We start from the raw sequence: 22,587 nt of genomic DNA, 5'->3' as shown, positions 1-22,587 counted from the left end.
GGTAGGTGTTACAGAGAACCCATCTGCATTCTGATAGCTCTTCTTGGGCAGGAAAAGAGGGGAAGCTTTCACTTACACCTGAATAGACAGTGTCCTGTTTCCAACACAAAGGGCTGATTACCCCCTACTGATAGTCTGGAACCAGGGCACTTCAAAGACCCTTCTTTGAAATCATCCCCACTTCAAAGGCACAACTGGGTATAAGTACTGAAGCTCTGACCCTACCAAGAAAGTACACACCTAGACCTGTGTGGAACTCTGCCAGAAGTAAGCATTTCTGTGTTAAAAGGATTACCACTCTGCTTAGCTTCTGCTCTGGAAAAACTGCTATTCTGCTTTGTTGTGCTGCCCTGCTGCTCTCTGCCCTGCTGATGACTAGGACTGGACCCATCTCACTGGAACCTAGTGCTACCAGGTGTCCCTGGTGCGTGCTTTATGACTATAAGCACTATAATTTGAATGAATCTTTAGAAATTCATAACTCTGGTTCTACTTATTGGATTTTTGTCGGTTTGGTCTAGTTTTACTAATAAAAATATAATCTATTTGTCTAACTCTGTGTGGAGTATGTGTGTGATATTTTCATTGTGTTACTGTGTGGGGGTGTTGCACAAATACATTACACATTGCCTCTTTAAATAAGCCTAACGCTCTGTGCCAAGCTACAAGAGGGTGAGCACAGATTATCTTTTAGGGTGAATCTAACTTACCATGACTAGAGTGGTGGTTCCAGCTTGTAGAGGGTGCATACTCTGGCAACCAGAACCTCCATTTCTAACACTCCTCTGCTGCTTTATCGACTTTGAGAACAGAGTAGCTGACACTCCTTTGGAAATCTTCACTTCAAATGAAAGGCAATGCACATGTTCAGGAGTTTCAATTAGTTGGGTGATGTTTCTGTTTCTGTTTCAGATTGCTAGTTTGCAACATCTTGAGAAAATAGTACGTGATGTTAAAAATCTAAGTGCAACACGAACTCCAGAGGGCGGTAACAAGAAACTGCTCTGCGGAAAATGTAAACGATTTGCATGTTACACAGAAGACATCAGAACTATACAGGTAAGCAGCATATGGTAATACACCTAGTATTTTCACAAGTACACGTTGTAATAATTCAAGTGACGGGTTAGCAAGGAAACTGAACCAGATATTTATTATTATCTCCTGCTTGAGATAACACATAACATAACAGGTGTATTTGTAAAGCGCACTTTCACCACTATGGGTATCTTGGCGCTGAATAACAGATGTTTGTGGTTACCCAACACAATGGTACTCATATCGACCTCAGAAGGATGAAAGGTTGAGTGGACCCTCTGGGATTTGAACCTGACCATAAGGTAGAACACACACCCCTGCAGTAGACACATTTGTCCCCTGAATCACCAGACCTGAATAATTAACTTTCTCCATGTCAATTTGACTGTAAACTGTAATGTTCGAGGCTCTTTATCGATGAAACAGCAGGCTAACAAAGTGGCTGGTACTTGCTTCACGATCCTCAAATGGCTGCGGAAGATTATCTGGATGCTGCCTGTGGATACCCAGAAGACCGTAGTCAATGCACTAATTACATCTAGGCTTGACTACGGTAACATCTTATACCTGGGTTCCAATTTAGCCGTAACCAGGCGGCTACAGCTTGTCCAGAACTCCGCAGCCAGGTTGTTATGTAAGATCCCTAGGACAGCGAGGATCTCGAAGCACCTCAGAGATCTTCATTGGCTGAAGGTTGAGAATCGGGTCCGGTTTAAGGCCTTGACTTACATGTTTAAGATCAGGGCAGGAACTGCCCCTAAATATCTGCAAAAATTGGTCAGGCCCCACGTTCCTGTACGAAATCTCCGTTCTCTCAATGGAGCAACTTTCGTGGTCCCTAGATTTAAACTGGCCCGAATGGGGGGGAAATCTTTCTCCCATATGGGACCAGTTCTTTGGAACTCCCTCCCCTTAGCCCTACGCAAAGACGACAACTTCGCCAGTTTTAAGAAAAACGTTAAAACATGGCTGTTTAATAAGTAATTGTGGTCATTGACAACTGTTGCTCTCTGTGTTCTGATCTCTTAGCCCTGGCGCCGGGAAACCCTTTGTGGGTATCTGTGCGCATTACAAGTGCAAAAAATAAATAAATAAATAAATAAATGTGGTCTGCAGACCACACACGTTTGCATTAGATCACCATCTGGTGGTGGGCCCGGATGATTACACTTTGTTGTTGTCTTGGAAGAGTCTTTGTCTGCTGGGTGACTGCTCCCTTAGACCGTAGTACGCATGGGCATCGACTCCATCCTCAGATTGTTTTTTTCCGCCATCGGGCTCGGATGTGTTCATCGTTCGGTCCCATTACCGATCTCTTTTCGAATCCATAAATCAATCTACAACATCAAGATCATCTTCGACACTGATTCCGGGTGCCTGCATCGAAGAGAAGATCCACTTCTCCATTCCAGCGCTCGTCGGGGCCGTTGGGCCCAACTGCGCCATTGGGCCTTTGGCTCATGGAAAGAACACCATTCAAGAAGTGCCCTCAGTGTGGACACAAGTTTCCCCACAACGACCTCCATGAGGTTTGCAACTTGTGCTTGTCTCCAGAGCACGAGAGTCGAGACTGTGAGGCCTGCGCTTCGTTCCGGTCCAAGAAGACAATCAGGGACCGTTGAGCTCGAAGAGCTATGGAGCAGTCATGGTCGTCGACACCAGACCTCATCATAGACGAGGCACCGATCGAGGTAGACGTCGAAAAACAGCAAGAAGACGTCGCTTCCGAGGCAGGAGAGTCAGCTTCCGGAGCTGAGGATTGATCGGAAGATGATGATCTTCTTCCAGCTGGTCAACAGGTCGTGAGTAAGAGCGTCGACCCTGTTCACCCCCCATTCCGGGATAGGTTTCAGTTCCACCCCCACCTTGGGATGTTTCAATACAAAACATCATATGCTATCTAATACATCTGCAAAGATCTAATTTAGCATACTCTTCAATTAGATTACATCTAGCAGCTATAGCGGCATATCTCCAAAACAGACAACATTTGTCATTGTTTAGAGTACCTGCAATCAAAGCGTTTATGGAAGGACTTAAACAAATAATTCCTCCGAGAATACCTCCTTCTCCAGTCTGGAATTTAAATATTGTTCTCACAAGACTTATGGGTCCACCATTTGAACCATTGCATAAGTGTGAGTTACAGTTTCTTACATGGAAAGTTGCCTTTTTAGTAGCAGTTACATCACTACGTAGAATGAGTGAGATACAGGCATTAACAATTCAAGAACCATTTATACAACTTCATCATAATAATCTGGTTCTTAAGACAAATCCAAAGTTTCTGCCAAAGGTCATTTCACCATTCCATCTCAACCAATCCATTGAGTTGCCAGTATTTTTTCCACAACCGCAAACAGTTGCAGAAAGAGCTCTTCACACACTAGATGTAAAAAGAGCAGTTCTATACTACATAAATAGGACAAAACCTTTTCGTAAAACTAAACAAATGTTTGTGTCCTTTTCGCCTCCTCATAAAGGCAATCCGATTTCAAAATCAGGCATTGCCAGGTGGATTGTTAAGTGTATTCAAATTTGCTACCACAAAGCAAAACGCACTTTAACCATTCCTCCTAGGGCTCATTCTACCCGTAAGATAGGAGCATCTATGGCCTTCTTAGGAAACATACCATTAGATGATATCTGTAAAGCAGCTACATGGTCTACTACTCACACATTTACAAAACACTATTGTGTAGATGTGCAGGCAAAACAACAAGCAAGTGTGGGCCAGGCTGTACTAAAGACATTATTTCAAACTACTGCAACAGATGTGGGTGACCGCCGCTAAGGGAGAAACTGCTGTGCAATCTATGTAAAAGTGTGTGGTCTGCAGCCCATATGCCTCGAACGGAAAATGCTACTTACCAGTATGCATCTGTTCTTGGCATGTAGGGCTGCAGAACCACACACGTCCACCCGCCTCCCCGGCTACCTATATCTGTTCCAGTGTTATCTTATTTAGATACACAATACATGGTCATCCTTATCTGTAATAATACAACTCCATCATTTGCCCAAATGGCGAAAACAATCTGAGGATGGAGTTGATGCCCATGCGCACTACGGTCTAAGGGAGGAGTCACCCAGCAGACAAAGACTCTTCCAAGACAACAACAAAGTGTAATCATCCAGGCCCACCACCAGATGGTGATCTAATGCAAAAGTGTGTGGTTCTGCAGCCCTACATGCCAAGAACAGATGCATACTGGTAAGTAGCATTTTCCTTTCTTCTGTGGAGCTTGATTACCTTCGGTAGGGCAGGCTTTCTTCACACCACGGTGGGGAGACTCAGGGTTGGAAAAGAATAATTATCTCTAGTACCTCTACCCATCCAGCAACAGTGCTTCATTGTACACTGCTGCCCAGAGTAACAGGGTTACATGCAGTCCTTGTTATGCCTTCTTAAGCTCAGAGTTTGGTGCTCTTCTGGTTCCTGCATCACACCTTAATATCACGGATGGCCTCTACCTTTGTGATAACTGTGACCACCACTGGTTTGAGCAATACTCCCCTCTAAGCCTCCAATTTCGACCCATCCCTTCACTTATGTGAAGACCCAGCACCGGGCTCAAAGAGATGGCAGTGTTTTACCATGAAATCAGTTGTGTAGGATGGTTGTTTGGGTACTGCCTCTTCCAGTTGCTGTGACTTAGCACTATTTAATGTGTTTCTCCTTCCTGGCTCTGGAATCTGTGTCTGTTTCCCCCACTCTGCCAGTCTGATGTCTTCCTCTTTCTCAACAGGTTTTAAATCAACATTTCATTTGGTGTTCTTGGAATTGCTTCCAATAAGGGTACTATTGTTGAAAGGAATAAGAGTGAAGAAAGTAGGCATCCTTGTTTCAGAATTTGAAAGGTTACCATTAATTCTTACTTTAGGTTTGGGTTTTGAGTAGAGGGCCAGGGTAAATTTCAATTTCAAAATACTTTATTTGGCTTTAGAATTAAAACCATAAAAGATACACAACTCCATGTAGCAATTAAAAGATACAATTCATAGCCGTAAAAATATAGGGAAATAATCCCTTAAAAGACAACAATATATACATGTAGTACAAGGAATAATCGGATAGAGAAAATACACAATGGGGGGTGCCTAACAACGTTGAGGGTTTATTAGCTCTCCATACAGATCCTGGATCTCAATGAGGATTTCAGAAAGCCTACTGTAAAAGGTATACATTCTGTGTTCAGCAGTTGTAAATAAAAAAGAGCTGGGCGTACGTGAATAAAGTTCAACTTCTTTAAAGGAGGTGTTAACAAATATCTGCGAGGTACTTCATAAATTTACAAAAAAACATAAAGTGTAGCAAATCCTGAGGAGACACTCCGTCGCAACCACAGGATGCTAACACCTGACCTCTGCAGCTCCCTTTTGGGACATCAAGCAACAGATGAAAATAGTCCAATCGGAACCTAATCAATAAAAAACGCTCATGAGATGACAGTGGCCACAGGAGATATGGCTCAATGGATGGGGTTGTTTTAAGCAACATATGTTTATGGACGCTAGATTTTCCAATTTCTAAGTCGTCTCTACCGAGCTTTTTTAGGGTAGTGAAAGTTTTCTTTACAAATTCCACATCCTTCAAAGTGATAGAGTCAGACTTTAAAAAAAGGTCCGGCCGGCTCAGCTCTTCGAAACATCCCTTAAAGTATTATAACCATGGAATGTGTGTCATATGGTCGAGGCTCATATTTTCTCGTAAAATCGGGTGGTTAAGAGCTAGATCTTTATTTAGCCAGCAGTTGAGCCAAAACAACAAAGGGCGCATAGCCAAAGTATCCCCTATAAATGGCAACCCCAATTCTTCATGTACCACCAAGTTTGATGTTCTACTGGGCACTCCTAGGAGTCGTTTTAAAAAGGCATTCTCTGCCACCTGCAAATCATCAGTTGCTACATAGCCTCAGATTTTGCTCCCATAGCTGGCTATAGCAACACTTTTGGCCTGATATATTTTCAACATTACCGCAACTGGGCGCTTACCCATCTCCACGGCAAAGTTGAAAATTGCAGCATTAGCCCTTATGACCTCCCCTTTTTTCCTCTTGATCAGGGCCCCCCAGATCAAGCGGTCATCTAATAAAACACCCAGGTAAGGAAATATCGTGGTCATTGGTACTTTCTCATTACCCACTTTAAAAGGGTACTGTTTCTTCGGGCGAGTCCCGATGTGCATAATATAAGATTTGGAATAGTTAATTGCCAGGTCGCGGTCTTCCATGAAGCTCCGGAATATGTCAAGCAGGGTCTGAAGTCCCCTTGCCGTCCTAGCGACGTCCGCATATAGCAGGACGGGCAGACCTCGTTGCCCCACGTATAGGAAATTAACCCCTGTTTTTACCAAAGTTTTTTCCAGATCATTGATGTATAGATTAAATAAAAAGGGGGCCAGGATACACCCCTGCTGAACCCCCCTCTCTATTTTAAAATCCCTAGATACACGTTGATCAGGGGCATATCTAATGTTGGCAATATTGTCCCTGTGCTGATCCTCCAGGAAGTCAACCAAATTATCCTCCACCCCCATGGCCCTCATGAATTGCCACCGTTTCCCCTGATTGACACAATCAAAAGTAGAGGAAAGATCCATGAAGGCCATGTAGATTGTACCTTGACGGGCGATTGTATACTTCCCCAGGATCATATATAAGTTAAGGCATTGGGCCTAAGTGGACCGCCCTGGGGGAAACCCGTATTCTATGTCAGAGATGATCTTGTTCTCTGCCGCCCAGGAGGATAATCTTCCCAGTATCACCCCACCCACAACCTTAACCACAGAGTCAAGAAGGGAAATCGACTATAACACAAAGTGCTATTACCATCGCCTTTCTTGAAAACTGGCACAATGATTGAGGTGCCCCAGGAGGCCGGGCAGCCGATCCTGGCCTCCGCGTTGAGCACAGCCATCAGTACCGGAGCCCAGAGAAGTGGATTTGATTTAAAAAGGTCTGGAGGAATGCCATCTGGGCCTGGGGCCTTGTTACACGTCAGCCCTAAAATGCCCTTCTCCACACCTCTTTCTGCTCAAATATTACTGGAGCGTTGATGGTAACTCTGCCTTGGGGTTGGAGATGAACCATGGGGCATCTGAAAATAGATTGAAAATGAGACACCCATTCATCCTCAGTTATGTTAGTGCATACTTCTCCATCCCCAGCCCTTTCAAATAAAGGTCGGTTAATGATGCCCTAGAACCTTGCGCTGTTCCCCAAGGTACTAGCCTCCAATAGATCTCTCCACATTTTCTCCTTCAGTTCGCACTTACGGGTGGCCAAACCCGTTTATGCTCATGACATCGGACACAAATCAAAGATTGATTTCTCGGGGTAGATTTTAGGGCATCTTTTAATTGTCTCGCTGCCATAGAACATAGTGGGTCAAACCATCTAGGTCGGATAGCACCGTCCTATGTGAGGGAGTGCTTAAGAGTGCCCCTACCTTAGTAATAATGACATCAAAAGCCTTAAGGACACCCCCCCGATGACACACAAAAAGCTAATTCAATTGCACAAGACACTTGTACCTCACCATAAAATGAGTCTGGGGATATCTGCGACCATTTTAGGCGGCGTCTACCATCCACAGGTCTCAACATGCCAGGGACTGTAACCTTAGCTTGTGTTAACAACAGCCTACCTTCTAGACTGGAGGCCAGTGGAGATCAGAATATGATCTATAAAAGAACCATCACTACATCCTTTAAAAGAGGGGACGGACTGTATGCTAAGGGTGGCAGATAAAGACATTGATGATAACAGGTCGAATTCATTAAGCAAATTATTCAGTGCGTCCCCCTGAGCAGAATGCTCAAAGTGGAATCCCCGCATCCTGGCACAACCCTGCTCAGCCATGCATCTGATTTTGGGATCTCCACAGGGGTGAATATTGAAATCCCCCTCCACCATGAGATTATGAGCGACAGAACCGCAGGACTGTCTTATAAGACAACCCAGCTGGGCAATCTTGCACTCCTTCTGCGCGCTTGTTGCATTATAAAAATTAATAATGCCCATGCTGTCATATCCTCTCTTTAGAACAATAACTTGCAAATCCTTTTTAGCAGTAGGAAGTTGCTGGATCATGCAGGTCACAGCCAACGATAAATAAATCACCAGACCGCCCCTAGCTCTGTCACATGGAGACGGGGACACAGGGACGAAAAAGGCTTTATAACCCTCCAGAAACAGGCTACAGTTCACGAGCCAAGTCTCCTGGAAACAGATCACAGGGAATTGTCTGATGAACTGCACCCATATGGGGTCCCGAAATTTTCCCATCAAACCTGCTATGTTCCATGACAGGACATTATAAGTGTCTGCACTTGCAATCATCCCTTAATGTGCAGCCGGTAAAAACACCCGCTGCTGTGGACTAGTCATCCTAGATGCCTCCATTGCGCTGGGCACAACATTACCCATGGAAATGCGTGGGGACCCCTGTTGGTATGGTTACTCTCCAACGGGCTCTGAGTTCTTATTTAGTCAGTCGCACCCATCCAACCTTGATGAAACTGAAAATCTTCGTTAGCTCTAACCGTGTAGCAGGCTGATAACCAATCATTCGGGGTTGAACACCTTGGGATAGTGATTGACTGCCACCCATAACCTCACGGGGTTTTTGAAACCACCTATCACATGAAGTACTTGTGTTTAAGCGCCTTGTGTAGTCAGCCTTGTAGAAAAAACCCAAGGGGAGAACCTGGATACCAGAAACACGTTGTGTACGGTCAAAATAAGCATCCTGTAAAATTCTATCCTCAAGGAAAGGACTATTGAAATTCGCGACAATACAGTCACCCCCTCCGGGTTCCCTCGAGCTCCCTAACCAACCCACACGACGCACCATGATAATATTGCGTTCCACCATTGGACCCACAGAGGTGTTGTTCGACAGCCAATGAGTAACCTTGTGTTCAAGGCGTATGAGCTGCAGATTGTACACTTAGCATTAGATCACCACCTGGTGTTGGGCTCGGATGACTGCATGTTGTTGACGTTTTGGAAGAAGTCTTTGTAGTCACGAGATAGGTGACTCCTCCCTTGGACGATTGTGCGCATGGGAATTGGCTCCGTCCTTAGATCGTTTTTTTCCACCACTGGGTTCGAATGCAACTTTTCCGCTCCTGTTCGAAAATCTACTTTTCAAAGACTTTGACGCGCAAAACCTTCTAAAAACAGACTTCAACTTCAATATACATAGACTCGTAAACTCCAAGTTGTGCAGTGTCTCAATTGTGTGAGATGTGTGTTGAACACACTGGTTGAATGACTTGGTCTTTATGAGCCAATCGTCTAAGTATGGGAAGATATAGATATGTTGTCTTCTGAGATGTGCTGCTACTACTGGTAGGCACTTTGTGAACACTCTTGGTATCCTCTTCCACCACTAAACAGTGACTTCCTTCAGCTCCCCCAACAGCATACCACTCCTGTAGGAGGGAGATTAACACAATTCCTACCTGTCTGGAATTCTGGAATTATCCAGTATGGTTACTGCTGGGAGCTTACAGCTACCCCTCCAAATATACCACCCAGACAGCGTCCAATGTCCACAGAACATCTAACGCTGCTCCAACAAGAGGTTCTCTCATTGCTACAAAAAGATGCAATAGAGCTAGTTCCATTGCAACATCAAGGAACGGGGTCTACTCACTCTACTTCCTGATACCCAAAAAGGATGGGACACTAAGACCAATTCTAGATTCAAGGCCTCTCAATCTGTATATACACTCAGATCATTTTCACATGGTCACTTTACAACAAGTGCTCCCGTTATTGCAACAAGGCGATTTCCTCACTACACTGGACCTCAAAGACGCCTACTTTCACATTCCCATACATCCTTCTCACAGGAAGTATCTCAGGTTTGTGCTACAAGGACAACACTATCAATTCAAAGTCCTTCCATTCGGGGTAGTATGCATCTGTTCTTGGCATGTAGAGCTGCAGAGTTGTACACGCCCTCCCGCCTCCCCAGGACCTGTGTCTGTTCCAGTTTTATCTTAACTAGATATACACGCATGGACATCCTTTCTTCTTTCTACTAACTCCATCATGGCGAAAAACAATCTAAGGATGGAGCCGAAGCCCATGCGCACTATCGTCCAAGGGAGTAGTCACCTATCTCGTGACTAAAGACTTCTTCCAAGACGACAACAACATGCAATCATCCAAGCCCAACAACAGGTGGCGATCTAATGCAAAGTATATAACTCTGCAGCTCTACATGCCAAGAACAGATGCATACTGGTAAGTAGCATTTTCCTTTTAAGTTGAGTAAAATCCTCATTGGACCCTGGTGAAAGTGGAAGAGCGTTTCCCAGGATTATTAAAAGGGGTGTTGATTGGGGTGGGAGATTAATGACCGCTAGATTTGGTGCGGCATTTATTAGATGACCCTGCGCCTCTTCTGTTGGTATTCCTGACCTTTGGGGGACCAATCCCTGAGGATGAATAGATGGAGTCTCATTAGGGACCTGTCTTTCTCTTGAAACATCAGCCAACCCCCTTAGGTCTTTGGGAGCCACATTTTTACCACAGGGCTGGGCTCCACTGGCCGGCAAGGGACTGAAGCTGACCCTGGCATGGGTGTAATACCAGGGGCTATATTATCCCTCGACGAGTCCAAGAACACAGGTTGAATTAACTGGGCGGGTGGTGCAGACCTATTTTGTTCTACTAAAATTGTCTCTATTAAGTTTAACCTGTCCTAAATGGGGCTCAACAAAGCATCCAGCATACAACTCATAGCTGCTATAAAGGCTTCCATTGTGGCCGGGTGAACTGTATGTTCGAGGCACATGAGCTGGAGATTGTATACTTAGCATTAGATTGTCACCTGGTGTTGGGCTCGGATGATTGCATGTTGTTGTCGTCTTGGAAGAAGTCTTTGTAGTCACGAGATAGGTGACTCCTCCCTTGGATAATAGTACGCATGGGCATCGGCTCAATCCTTAGATTGTTTTTTTCTGCCACTGGGTTCGGATGTAACTTTTCCGCACCGGTTCGAAATCTACCATGAACGGTAGTTCGATGCGAAAAAACTTTATAAACAACTTCGAGATCAACAACATCGGCTCGACTCATCTACTCGATTCCGGTCGTCAACGCGGGCCGTTGCGCCTATCCACGCCGTGAGGCCTACACCTCATGGAAAGGACGGCATTCAAAAAATGCCCCAAGTGTGGAGCAAAGTTTCCACACAGTGACCACCACAAGGTCTGTAACCTGTGCTTATTACCAGAACACGACGAGTCAAGCTGCACAGCCTGTTCATCTTTTCGATCCAAGAAGACTATCCAAGATCGAAGGGCCCGTCGACACTACATGCAAAGATCAGCGCCGGAACCGGTGGATATCTTCGATGAGGAAGAGGTTCCGCTCGTTCCAGAGGAAGATTCTGACGATCTAAAAATCGTGTCCGAGGCAGATGACTCCGATGACTCCATACCTTCGGTTCAACGCGTGAGTACTACTGCCGCTGACCCATCCCCATCAAAATCGAAGGCAAGGGTCAACACTCCGCCCATGGGGCCCGGTCGCGACCGGAAAGACACTTCGAAAGCTCCGCCATCGAGCCCGGCTCCGAAGAAAATAATTAAGCCTTCCGGTAGCTCCTTACCGAGCAAACCGCACGTGCCGATCCCACCAGCCCCCTCGGCACCGAGACCGAAAGAAGCCCCAGTTCCGAAACCGTCGACTTCAAAAGACAAAAACATGAAGCCCGCTTCGGAAGCCTCGAAGCCGACCAAAACAGGTTCGACCTCGAAGCCAATACCTTCGGTATCGATACCGACAAACCCTGTTTCCGACGCCATCAAGCCCTCGAAACAGCCTTCGGCCCCGAATACAATACCTTCGATGCCGAAACCGAAGCCAAAGGACCCTATTACAGCTCCTTAGGCTAAAGACAAGGAAAAACCACGCCCGGAACCAAATAAATAGGCGCCGGCAACGGTTCGACAGGAAGAGGAGCTTTTCCAACCTGATCCTCTACAAAAGAAAATTTACATTGATCCAAAGATTGGTTATGTATCTACTACACCACAGAGTAAGAGGAAGTCAGACACAGCACCTACACCTGCAGTGCCTGTCAAGAAGAAGGATAGTGCCACATCCCCTATGCATCCTTCTTCTCCTATACTTCCCTCTCCTTCATCTCCTATTCCTCTTAATATCTCACCTATAAATTCTCCAGATAATTCTCCTCATCATTCTTCACATACACCTCAAAATGATGATGAATACAGCATAGGAGGCAGGGTGGACCCAGACGAGCCTTTCCCCTACCCTAGTGATGATCCACACTGGGAGTACCCAAACCCGCAAGATGTACCAGATATTCCTGACCCACATACATACCCATCCAAACCTTCTCCACCAGAGGACAATATTGGTTTTGGGCACCTATTAAACAGGGCAGCCACATATCATAAAGTCACAATGCATTCAGATGAGGCAGAAGAGGATTTCTTATTAGATACCTTTGAACAATCACAACGATCTGTTCAGATCCTACCTATGATCAAAGGTGTTATTAAACATGCCCCTGAGGTATTTAAAGATCCCGTACATGCTAGGATTTTAAACCCTAGAATAGAGAAAAAATACAGACCTGCTCCTGCAGATCCTGCCTATATTAAAGGACAGCTACCTTTAGATTCCCTAGTAGTGTCAAATGTTAGGAAAAGAGCTAACTCGCAGACATCAGGTGAGGCACCACCCCCTGATAAAGAGTCTAAGGTCATAGATGCTTCAGGCAAGAGGATAGCTGCCCAGGCTAGCAATACCTGGCGTATAGCAAATACACAAGCCCTCCTTGCATAATATGATAGAGCTCATTATGATCAGTTAGAAACATTGCTACAACATCTTCCTGATCAATACAGAGTGCAGGCAAATGACCTCATACAAGAAGGCAAATTAATTTCTAATGCCTCAATTAAGTGCGCTCTTGGTGTAGCACACACTGCATCTAGAGCTATAAACACTAGTGTCCTACTTAAACGTCATGCGTGGCTACGCATCTCAGGATTTAAGGAGGAAGTGCAAACTACCATCTTGAATGCCCCATTCAACCAACAACATAGAAGATGATCCTTGAGGAATCATTAACTTTAACACTTATTATTTAAATGTTGTCACAAACGTGAACATACGATTTTTGAACACGAGACAGGTTTCTTTCAAAAATATTTCTTTTTATCAAAAATTCAATTCATTGGTATTATGTGTGAGGAACACACACATCATTTAACTCATATCATATAAGGCAACTTGGTTACTACTGTCCCAGTTCATACAGTATCTACAGTAGTGTCTTACACCCTTTGTTCACTTGTATGGACAATGTAATTCACCACACATTACTGGTACTTCATAATGTTCATACGATTCATTTTGTTTCCATTGATAACTTCATAAGAACACAAATTGTGTAATAGCGTTGACGTTTCGGTCTCAAACAGTTAATTCCACGAGACCATCCTCAGGACGATAAACGTTGCACCCAAAATCTAGCATAAAACATATAATATCAATAAGGTTACAAATAATCATCTTGAAACCTCTTCGCGTTCAACAACAACAAAGACAAACGATCGTCTGCTTACATTACACAGAACAAAACAAGTGTAACTCGAATATGTATAATAACTTAAAAGCCACAACCCAAGTTATAAAGCCTATAAATTATAACCAGTGACCCCAAAAGCGTCTCTAAATCCTCAACCAACACCAGAACACGTGTACACCCTATCTCTTATCAATACTCACTCGATATGTTGGATACCTTTTAATCACTTAATCCTAAAACAAAACATAGCATCCAACATCAACATTGGAACTGTGTGTAGCTCAAAATCCTTCAACCCAATTGACACCTTATGTGAAGGCTCATTCTTTTTTTTTATTTTTTTTAAACAATTTTTATTTTATTTAATCAATCAGCGATAACATAACAATCAAGTGCAGTCCTCTCCAGTGACAGCTTCCATAGGAACGGCTCCGCATCTCCACATTTATAACATTTGGACATCACATTCACAGTAAATATCCCCGGATCACCCCCCCCTCCTCCCTCCATTTCCGCCAGCCCCCCAAAGTCATGGCTATTACATAGACCCCGTCTCTCATGGACTGTTCTCAGGTGTGAGCTCCGTGCGTGGTGGCTCGCACAGGTTCCCTCTGGCTTCATTCCACTTCCCCCACACCCGCGTCCCCTTCTTGGGGCAACCCCTGTGTGTGTAAACCGCCTTCTCGGCTACCATTGCCATGTCCATATCCTCTTCCCACTGTGATTGTGAGGGCGTCACCCCGGACCCCCAATTCCTCGCTATATTCCATTTTGTCAGGGCCAGACCCAGTGTAGCCCACGTCTTCTGTGCCACATTAAGATCTGTGGGTTGCCATATGTTTAGAATACAACATCGGGGATCTGCCATTACTTCCACCCCACTTGCTTCTGAGATTTGCCCCAGCACGCCTTCCCAGTATGATTGAATTTTGGGGCAAGCCCATAGCGTATGATAGTATGTACCGGTTTGCCCGCATCCTCTGAGACAGAGTGGGTCAGGCGCGCGCCCTATTTTATGGACCAAGGTACGGGAGTACTATAGTCGATGCAGGATTTTAAGTTGCACCAATTTCAATCGGGAGGGGATCGCCGCTTCTCTAACCGATGCAAGTGCCTCCATCCAGTCCGAGTCATCTATGTCCCCAAGTTCTATTTCCCATTTGCTGCGCAGTACCACCGTGGGGTCGTGGAGGTTGTTGAACAGTTTGCCGTACGTTAGTGAGATGGCTTTCTTACTCAGATGCTCAGTGAGGAGCCTGTCCTCTAGTGGCGAGGCATCTACCAATGTGGTGTCGGGGGTGATAGCACCTTGAAGTGCGTGCCGGATTTGGGTGTAGCGATACAACTCCGAGTCTGCCATACCATACTTTTCTTTGAGTGCAGCAAAGGAAAGGATTTCTCCCCTAACCCATAGGTCCCCAATATTTGTAATACCTATGAGGTCCCAGTGTCTGAACCCTTTAGTGTTCCCTAATGTGCCTAAGCGCCTTGTTTCCCAGAGTGGAGTTGCCAGCGTAAGCACCCCCTCCCATCCCAACGCTTTCTGATCCGTGTGCCATATTTTGATGGTGTGGGCAGTGGGGCCAGTCAGTGCTTGACGTTTCTTGGTGGTGTATAAAGCCCTCATCAGTCGGTCAGCCGGCACCACCTCCCTATCTAGTTGGTACGCCGGTTCGTCGTGGTGTGCATGGAGCCACTGGTTGATCACCACTAGTTGCGCCGCCCAGTAATACAGCTTGACGCTTGGGAGCGCTAAACTGCCATCATACCACCTGCGAGTCAGTTTGGGGTGTGCTATCCGCGCCGGATGTCCATCCCATAGCAAGTTAGCCACTTCGGCATTGATGGACTGGAAATATGAGAGCGGTACCGGGAACGGAGTGTTCTGGAGCGCATAGAGGAATCTGGGGAGCGCCAGCATTTTAAATAGCGCTGCTCTACCTAGCAGAGTGAGCGGGAGAGACCGCCAGTGTGAGACGTCAGATTTTAGCATATGCAGTGGCTTCATTAGGTTTTCCGCCATAAAGGTGGTGGCCTGAGGTGTAACGTAGATAACCAAATATGTAAACCCCCTGGTAGTTATTTGCACTGGACAGTCCGGAGGCAGGGGCGGGGTCGGTCCGCGCAGTAGGTAGAGCAGTGATTTGGACCAGTTAATGGTATATCCTGATTGCTCCCCAAACCTTGTAAATAAATCCAGGATGGCCTGCAGGGATTCTGTCAGGGATGTCATATAGAGCAGTATGTCGTCGGCATATAGGGAAATTCGGTCTTCCCAGCCCGTCTCCCAGGTTATCCCCTGAAACAACGGCGTTGTACGTGTCCAGGCTGCCAGTGGTTCTAAGATCAAGGCAAAGAGGAGCGGCGAGAGCGGGCAGCCCTGCCGCGTCCCTCTGCCAAGTGCAATTTCTCTTGAGATATGGCCATTTGCGATCACATGTGCTAGAGGTGCCGTGTAAAGAAGCCGGATCCAGCTGCAAAACTTGGGACCGAAACCCATTCGTCCCAGCACGGCAAACATGAATGGCCACTCCACCTGATCAAAAGCAATTGTCGCGTCTAGGGAAAGGATGCCCGCGTCCTGGCGAAGAAGGTGGGTCCGGGCCAGCACGCTGTGCAGGCGCCGCAGATTGAGGGAGGTGTTACGGCCGGGCATAAAGCCCGATTGGTCTGGGTGGACCAGTGTCGCCAGATGCGGCTGCAGACGCATCGCCAGCGCTTTGGCTAGGAGTTTCGCCTCCATATTAATCAAGGATATCGGGCGGTAGGACGATGGGCGTTCTGGAGGCTTACCCGGCTTGTGTATTGGCACTATTGTCGCCAACCTCTGGTCACGGGGAAAAATTCCCTGCTGTAGGCTGTCATTATACATGTGGACCAGATGGGGGTAACCTTGCTCGTCACCTTTTTATAAAATTCCACTGGAAGCCCGTTGGGCCCCATTGCTTTGCCTGTGTTTAGTGCCCCCAGTGCTTTCCTAAGCTCTTCCGCCGACAGATCGGCTTCCAATGCTTCCATATCCTCCTCCTGCCTGCAGTATTGGTAGTGGTATGTCGGCCAGCCAGTGCGCACATTCCTCCTCTGTCGCATGCGCAAGGGGAGTGTATACTTTTTCATAGTGCGTTGCCAGCTCCTCAACAATAAGCCGAGGGTCAGTGGTTGGTGTATCATCTCCGAGTGTAAGTTGTGCTACCCACCTATTCGCCTTTTCTTTCTGTTCCAGTCACGCTAGCATCTTCCCTGTTTTGTTCATGTGTCTCGCTTTGGCCTCAGCTTCGGCAGCAGCCTGAAACTCCTTTCCCGCTAGTGCCAATGCACGCGCCGTGATGTCATTGGGGTCTAGTGCGTGCGTTCTCTCCGCCTGCAGCGCTGTGGCCTCAAGTGAGCCCATGACTTGCCGTCGGTCCCGTTTGTGTTGGGTGATAGCGGAGATTGCATGCCCCCTTATTACCGATTTGTACGCCTCCCAGAGCACACACGGGGAATCCACAGATCCCTCGTTCTCAGCAAAATAAAGGTATGTGGCTTTGACTAGGGTCTTAGCAATTTTACGATTCTGAAGAAAGCCTGGGTATAACGGGTACATGCGCTGCAGCCGCGGGCGGTGGGCAGTGTAGGTAAGCTGTACTAGGGAGTGGTCCGAGATTCCCCAGGCTAAGTGGTTAATCGTTGTGACATTCTCGGGGGGACCGCCAATGTGAGGATATAGTCGATTCGGGAGAGGCTATTGTGTGCTGCCGAGTAATACGTGTATTGTTGGTCCGTGGGAGAAGGCTCATTCTTACCTCCAATTTAGAAAAATATCCTCTCCAATAACTAGCAATGGTATTCCTCAATGCTTCTAAAAACAAACAACACCGAACGTTTAAAACTGATTAGCATTAACTCTCTTAAGTAATGCTGTCTAACATCTCAGTTGTACAAAGACGCCTTCCTACAAACTTACTTGAATCCGGCAGCATATGATTCAATCAAACGTCCGACATTAAATGTTCCGGCATCTGCAAGCCCGCGGTATCGTAGCTTGACCTTTAACCTTGCGCGCATGCCTAGTAGACACGTCATCCTATTCCCAAAACCTGGCGGCCATATTGGAAATGTACTTTCATCATATGAACAAACAGCTAAAAGTTCTCCTAATTCTCTACTTTATTTCGGATAAACAGAGTCCGTATCTTATTCGTCACACAAACCTCTTTATAATGAAACCAGTAGGTACGAAAAATGACGTGACTCGTCCATACATAGTATGAATAAGAGGGATCCTTACAAAGTGGCTAGGGTTTGCCATTCCACAGTTCAGTCCCCTTTCCACTGTTCTAGCTGACCAAATCCACTCATTTTCTTTTAATGTAAGCAGACGATCCACATTTTGTCTACGTTTTGAATTTTTAACAACCTCAAGCACAAACCATTTCATATCCATTGGTCCATGTGCTTTCTCCAAATAATGTTCTACAAGTGGAGCAGTCATTATTTTACATCGGATACGAGATTGGTGCTGCATGATCCGTTTTTTCACTTCTTGAGTTGTTTTCCCTATGTAATGTAAGGAACAGGGACATTGTATACAGTATATAACGTTCTTTGTCAAGCAGTTGGAATGGTGTCGAAAGATCCATTCTTTGTCATTCAAAATACATGATTTAACCACTGACGTAGTTGAACATGCTGCACATTGGCTACACGGATAGTGTCCCACTACAGGCATTAAACCCCACAAATTTTGTAACGTCGTTGGAGCTGGTTCCCTATAGGCTCTCACCAGATGGTCCCTCAAATTTCTTGCTCTTTTAAATGCAAAACGTGGATGTTTTAACTGGGGTTCTATTTTTGTATCAGATGCCAGTTTTTTGACACTATCTTTCTTATTGTGTTTGACTCAGTGCCAAAGGTGGTAACACAGGTAATTGTCTCAAATTCACTCGCTTTTTGTTCTTTAGTCTGAAGTAGAGCCTGTCTATCATACTATTCAACCAACAGCAATTGTTTGGTCCAGAGGTAGACACAGCACTGGAAAAAATGAAAAATGACACAGATACAGCCAAGTCTATGGGAGCTTTACAATCCACCCAAGCTAGAGGCTCCTTTCGTCGCTCCTTTTATAGAGGAGGCTCCAAACAAGCTGGAGCAGACAATTCAGTTTCCTTCAAAGCCAACACACAAACATCCTCTAGTAAAGGTTATTATAGAGGAGGCTATAGAGGCAACAATAATAAGTGAAGAGGTTGAGGGAATAACAACAATCGAACCTCTTCCACCACAAATAAGTGACTTGCCTCTGCTCCCCCAACAGCATTCCACTCCTGTGTGGGGCAAACTAACACAGTTCCTACCTGTCTGGAACGCTATAACAACAGACAAGTGGGTAACACAAATTATCCTGTATGGTTATTGCCTCAAACTTACAACTACCCCTCCACACATACCACCCAGACAGCGTCCAATGTCCACAGAACATCTCACGCTGCTCAAACAAGAAGTACTATCACTCCTTCAAAAGAACGCAATAGAAATAGTCCCTTTACAACATCAAGGAACAGGGGTTTACTCACTGTACTTTCTAATACCCAAAAAGGACGGGACACTAGGGCCAATTCTCGACCTCGGGCCCCTCAATCAATATATACACTCAGATCATTTTCATATGATCACTTTGCAACAAGTGCTCCCATTGCTGCAACAAGGCGATTTCCTTACAACACTAGATCTAAAGGACGCCTACTTCCACATTCCTATACATCCTTCTCACAGGAAGTATCTCAGGTTTGTACTGGAAGGACAACACTATCAGTTCAAAGTCCTTCCATTCGGGGTCAGAACTGCACCAAGAGTGTTCACAAAGTGCCTAGCAGTAGTAGCAGCACATCTCAGAAGACAACACATCCATGTCTTCCCATATCGAGACGATTGGCTCATAAAAGCCAGGTCATTCAATCAGTGTGTCCAACACACGACGCAAACCGTTCAAACACTGCACGACTTGGGATTCACAATCAACTACACCAAGTCGCATCTACAGGCCTCTCATGTACATCAATACCTAGGAGCTACAATAAACACGTCTACAGCTCTAGCGTATCCCAGTCCAGCAAGGATACAGAGCATTCAAACCTTAGTCACAAAATTTCAACACCAACACTCTCTCACAGCCAGAGTGTTCATGAGACTAATATGCATGATGGCATCTTGCATTTTTATTGTGCCATATGCAAGACTGCAGATGCGTCCACTACAAGAATGTCTAGCACAACAGTGGAACCAGGCTCAGGGACAACTAACAGACCTGGCGCTCTCTGCAATGGTGGAACACCAAAAATCTTTCCAAAGGGTGGCCGTTCCTAGAGCCAGTTCCACAGATAGTACTGACAACAGACGCATCCCTAACAGGATGGGGAGCACATCTGCTCCACCACACAACTCAGGGAAGGTGGACTACTCAACAAAATGTGATTCACATCAATCACCTAGAATTGTTAGCAATTTTCCTAGCACTAAAGTCCTTTCAAGGACACATACAAAACAAAGCTGTCTTAATCCAGACGGACAACATGACAGCCATGTACTACATACAAAAACAAGGGGGCACACATTCCCTGTAACTGTCTCAACTTGCACAAAATATTTGGAGGTGGGCCATTCCACAAAACATACTTCTGCACGCACTACACCTTCCAGGAGTTCACAATCAGATAGCAGATCTGTTAAGTTGACAGACACAACAAATTCATGAATGGGAACTACATCCACAAGTTCTTCAACCATTCTTTCACAAATGGGTTCATCCAGACATAGATCTGTTTGCCACAAACGAAAACGCAAAATGCCCAGCCTTCGCCGCCAGACTTCCACACCCGTTGTCCAAGGGCAATGCGATACGGATGAATTGGTCAGGCAGATTTGCGTATGCTTTTCCGCCAATCCCACTAATACCACTAGTAGTACGCAAGCTCAGACAACAGTCTCTCAAGATAATACTAGTAGCTCCCACGTGGGCACGTCAACCGTGGTTCACCACGCTGTTGGAACTTTCTCTAGTTCCACACGAAAAGCTGTCTCTAACACCATCAAAGTTAACATAGAACCATGGAGACATCAGACATCCAGATCCAAACCAACTGAATCTGGCGATCTGACACCTGAAGTCTTAGAGTTTGGATATCTTAACCTACCACCAGACTGTATGCATATTATTAAAGAAGCCAGAAGACCTACAACTGGAGCTTGCTATGCAGCTAAATGGAAGAGATTTGCCATTTACTGTAATAATAATCAAATTGATCCATTGGATGCTTCCATCCAAAATATTATCTGTTACCTGCTTCATTTACAAAGGTGTAATCTGGCTTATTCATCTATACGATTACACCTTGCAGCCATTGCAGCATATCTACAAAACAGACAACATGTCATTGTTCAGGGTACCAGCTATTAAAGCTTTCATGGAAGGATTCAAAATAATTATTCCTCCTAGGTTACCGTCTCCAGTGTGGAACCTAAACATTGTTCTTACTAGGCTCATGGGACCCCCATTTGAGCCTTTACACAGATGTGAATTACAATTTCTCAAATGGAAAACAGCCTTCCTCATTGCTATTACCTCTCTTAGAAGAGTTATTGAAATTCAAGCTTTTACTATACAAGAACCATTCTTGTAATTACACCGTAACAAAGTGGTCCTAAGAACTAATCCTAAATTCCTTCCTAAAGTAATTACTCCTTTTCATATAAACCAATCAGTAGAATTACCTGTGTTTTTTCACAATCCCGATTCGGCAGCAGAGAGAGCTCTACACACACTAGATGTCAAAAGAGCCCTTCTATATTACATTGATAGAACAAAATTGTAGCTTCCTCTCCACCACATAAAGGTAACCCCATTTCCAAATCAGGAATTGCAAGGTGAATTGTTAAATGCATACAAATATGCTACCAAAAAGCTAAACGCACTTTAACAGTTCCTCCTAGAGCGCACTCTAGAGTGTCTGGATGGCTCAGGGCTGGGGTGAATTGATCTGGGCTGCATTTAGAGTACGGAGAGGAGATGTCCTTTCACATGAATGGGCCTGGTCTGCCTTCCACAGAGCTTTCTCCACCTCCTGCCAGAAAGTTGCACCAGAGAGGACAGAACTGGTTTTGACTGAGCACAGGGCTTCTCTGCCACCAGAGAACAAAGGATTTTGCTGTATAAATATTGGGGCCCAGAACTTTAGATCACTTTTGGGACTTCAAGATGAACCTCTGCCAGGGAGAAGACCTGGAGAAACTGGAGGAATACTGCTCTTTTGCTGTGTGCTGTCTGGGGTTGGCCTGCAGTGGCTGTTTATGACAAGGAGAGGAACTGTGTGTGTATCCTGCTTGAGGAAGTATCTCCAAGGGCTTGAAGTGGAGCTTGCCCCCTGTTCAAGAGGTCTCAGGAACAGCAAAGGCCTCACCATCCTTCTGGCACCGTCTCTGGTTCTGCTAGTTTCAGTCACCGCAGAAGAAAAGAGCAGCCTACTCCGTCACAAGTCCGTTGCAGAATCCGTATCCTGAAGGCACCGCAGAGAGCACCACCTCTCTTTGCAACTCAACCCTGGTCTCACCAACTCCGTCAATGAGCCGCTGCTTGCACCGCGTCCTGAGGGCACTACACTCCGCACCGCTTCACTACACGCTGAACCGACGCCATCGACTCCTTGATGCCCGACTCACACATCAACCAGCTCAGTCGTCACATCATGACCTGCCAGCAACGCATCGTGACCTGCCAGCACCTCATCGAGCACTGTCTCACCCTGCAACACAAGCCTTGGTCTCACCAACTCCACCAACGAGCCACTGCCTGCATGAGCCACCACACGCTGCAACGCTTCCATCTCACATCACAACTGCAATGGTTGCCCCTGACCGGCCCTTGCCATCATGTCGGCAGCAACAAGAAAGGTACTGCATCCGAGTCGGTCAACGCTTTAGTGAACCCAT

General features: G+C 45.7%; 1 protein-coding gene across 3 annotated transcripts in view; it reads left to right on the top strand.

Moving 5' to 3' along the window:
• RIGI (RNA sensor RIG-I) overlaps positions 1–22,587 on the top strand; it is a 568,474-nt gene that overhangs the window by 452,647 nt on the left and 93,240 nt on the right. For all 3 annotated transcript variants that reach the window (XR_013607126.1, XR_013607125.1, XM_078675991.1), the window contains exon 18: positions 913–1,059. Coding sequence is in view for 1 of the 3 variants with exons in the window: in XM_078675991.1 (XP_078532117.1) it covers positions 913–1,059 (147 nt within the window). In the remaining 2 variants the exon portion in view is untranslated. The remainder of the gene's footprint in view (positions 1–912; positions 1,060–22,587) is intronic.

The sequence above is a fragment of the Lissotriton helveticus genome, chromosome 2_1 (assembly GCF_964261635.1).
Source record: "Lissotriton helveticus chromosome 2_1, aLisHel1.1, whole genome shotgun sequence".
NCBI lineage: Eukaryota > Metazoa > Chordata > Amphibia > Caudata > Salamandridae > Lissotriton > Lissotriton helveticus.
This window is presented reverse-complemented; position numbering and strand designations above follow the sequence as displayed.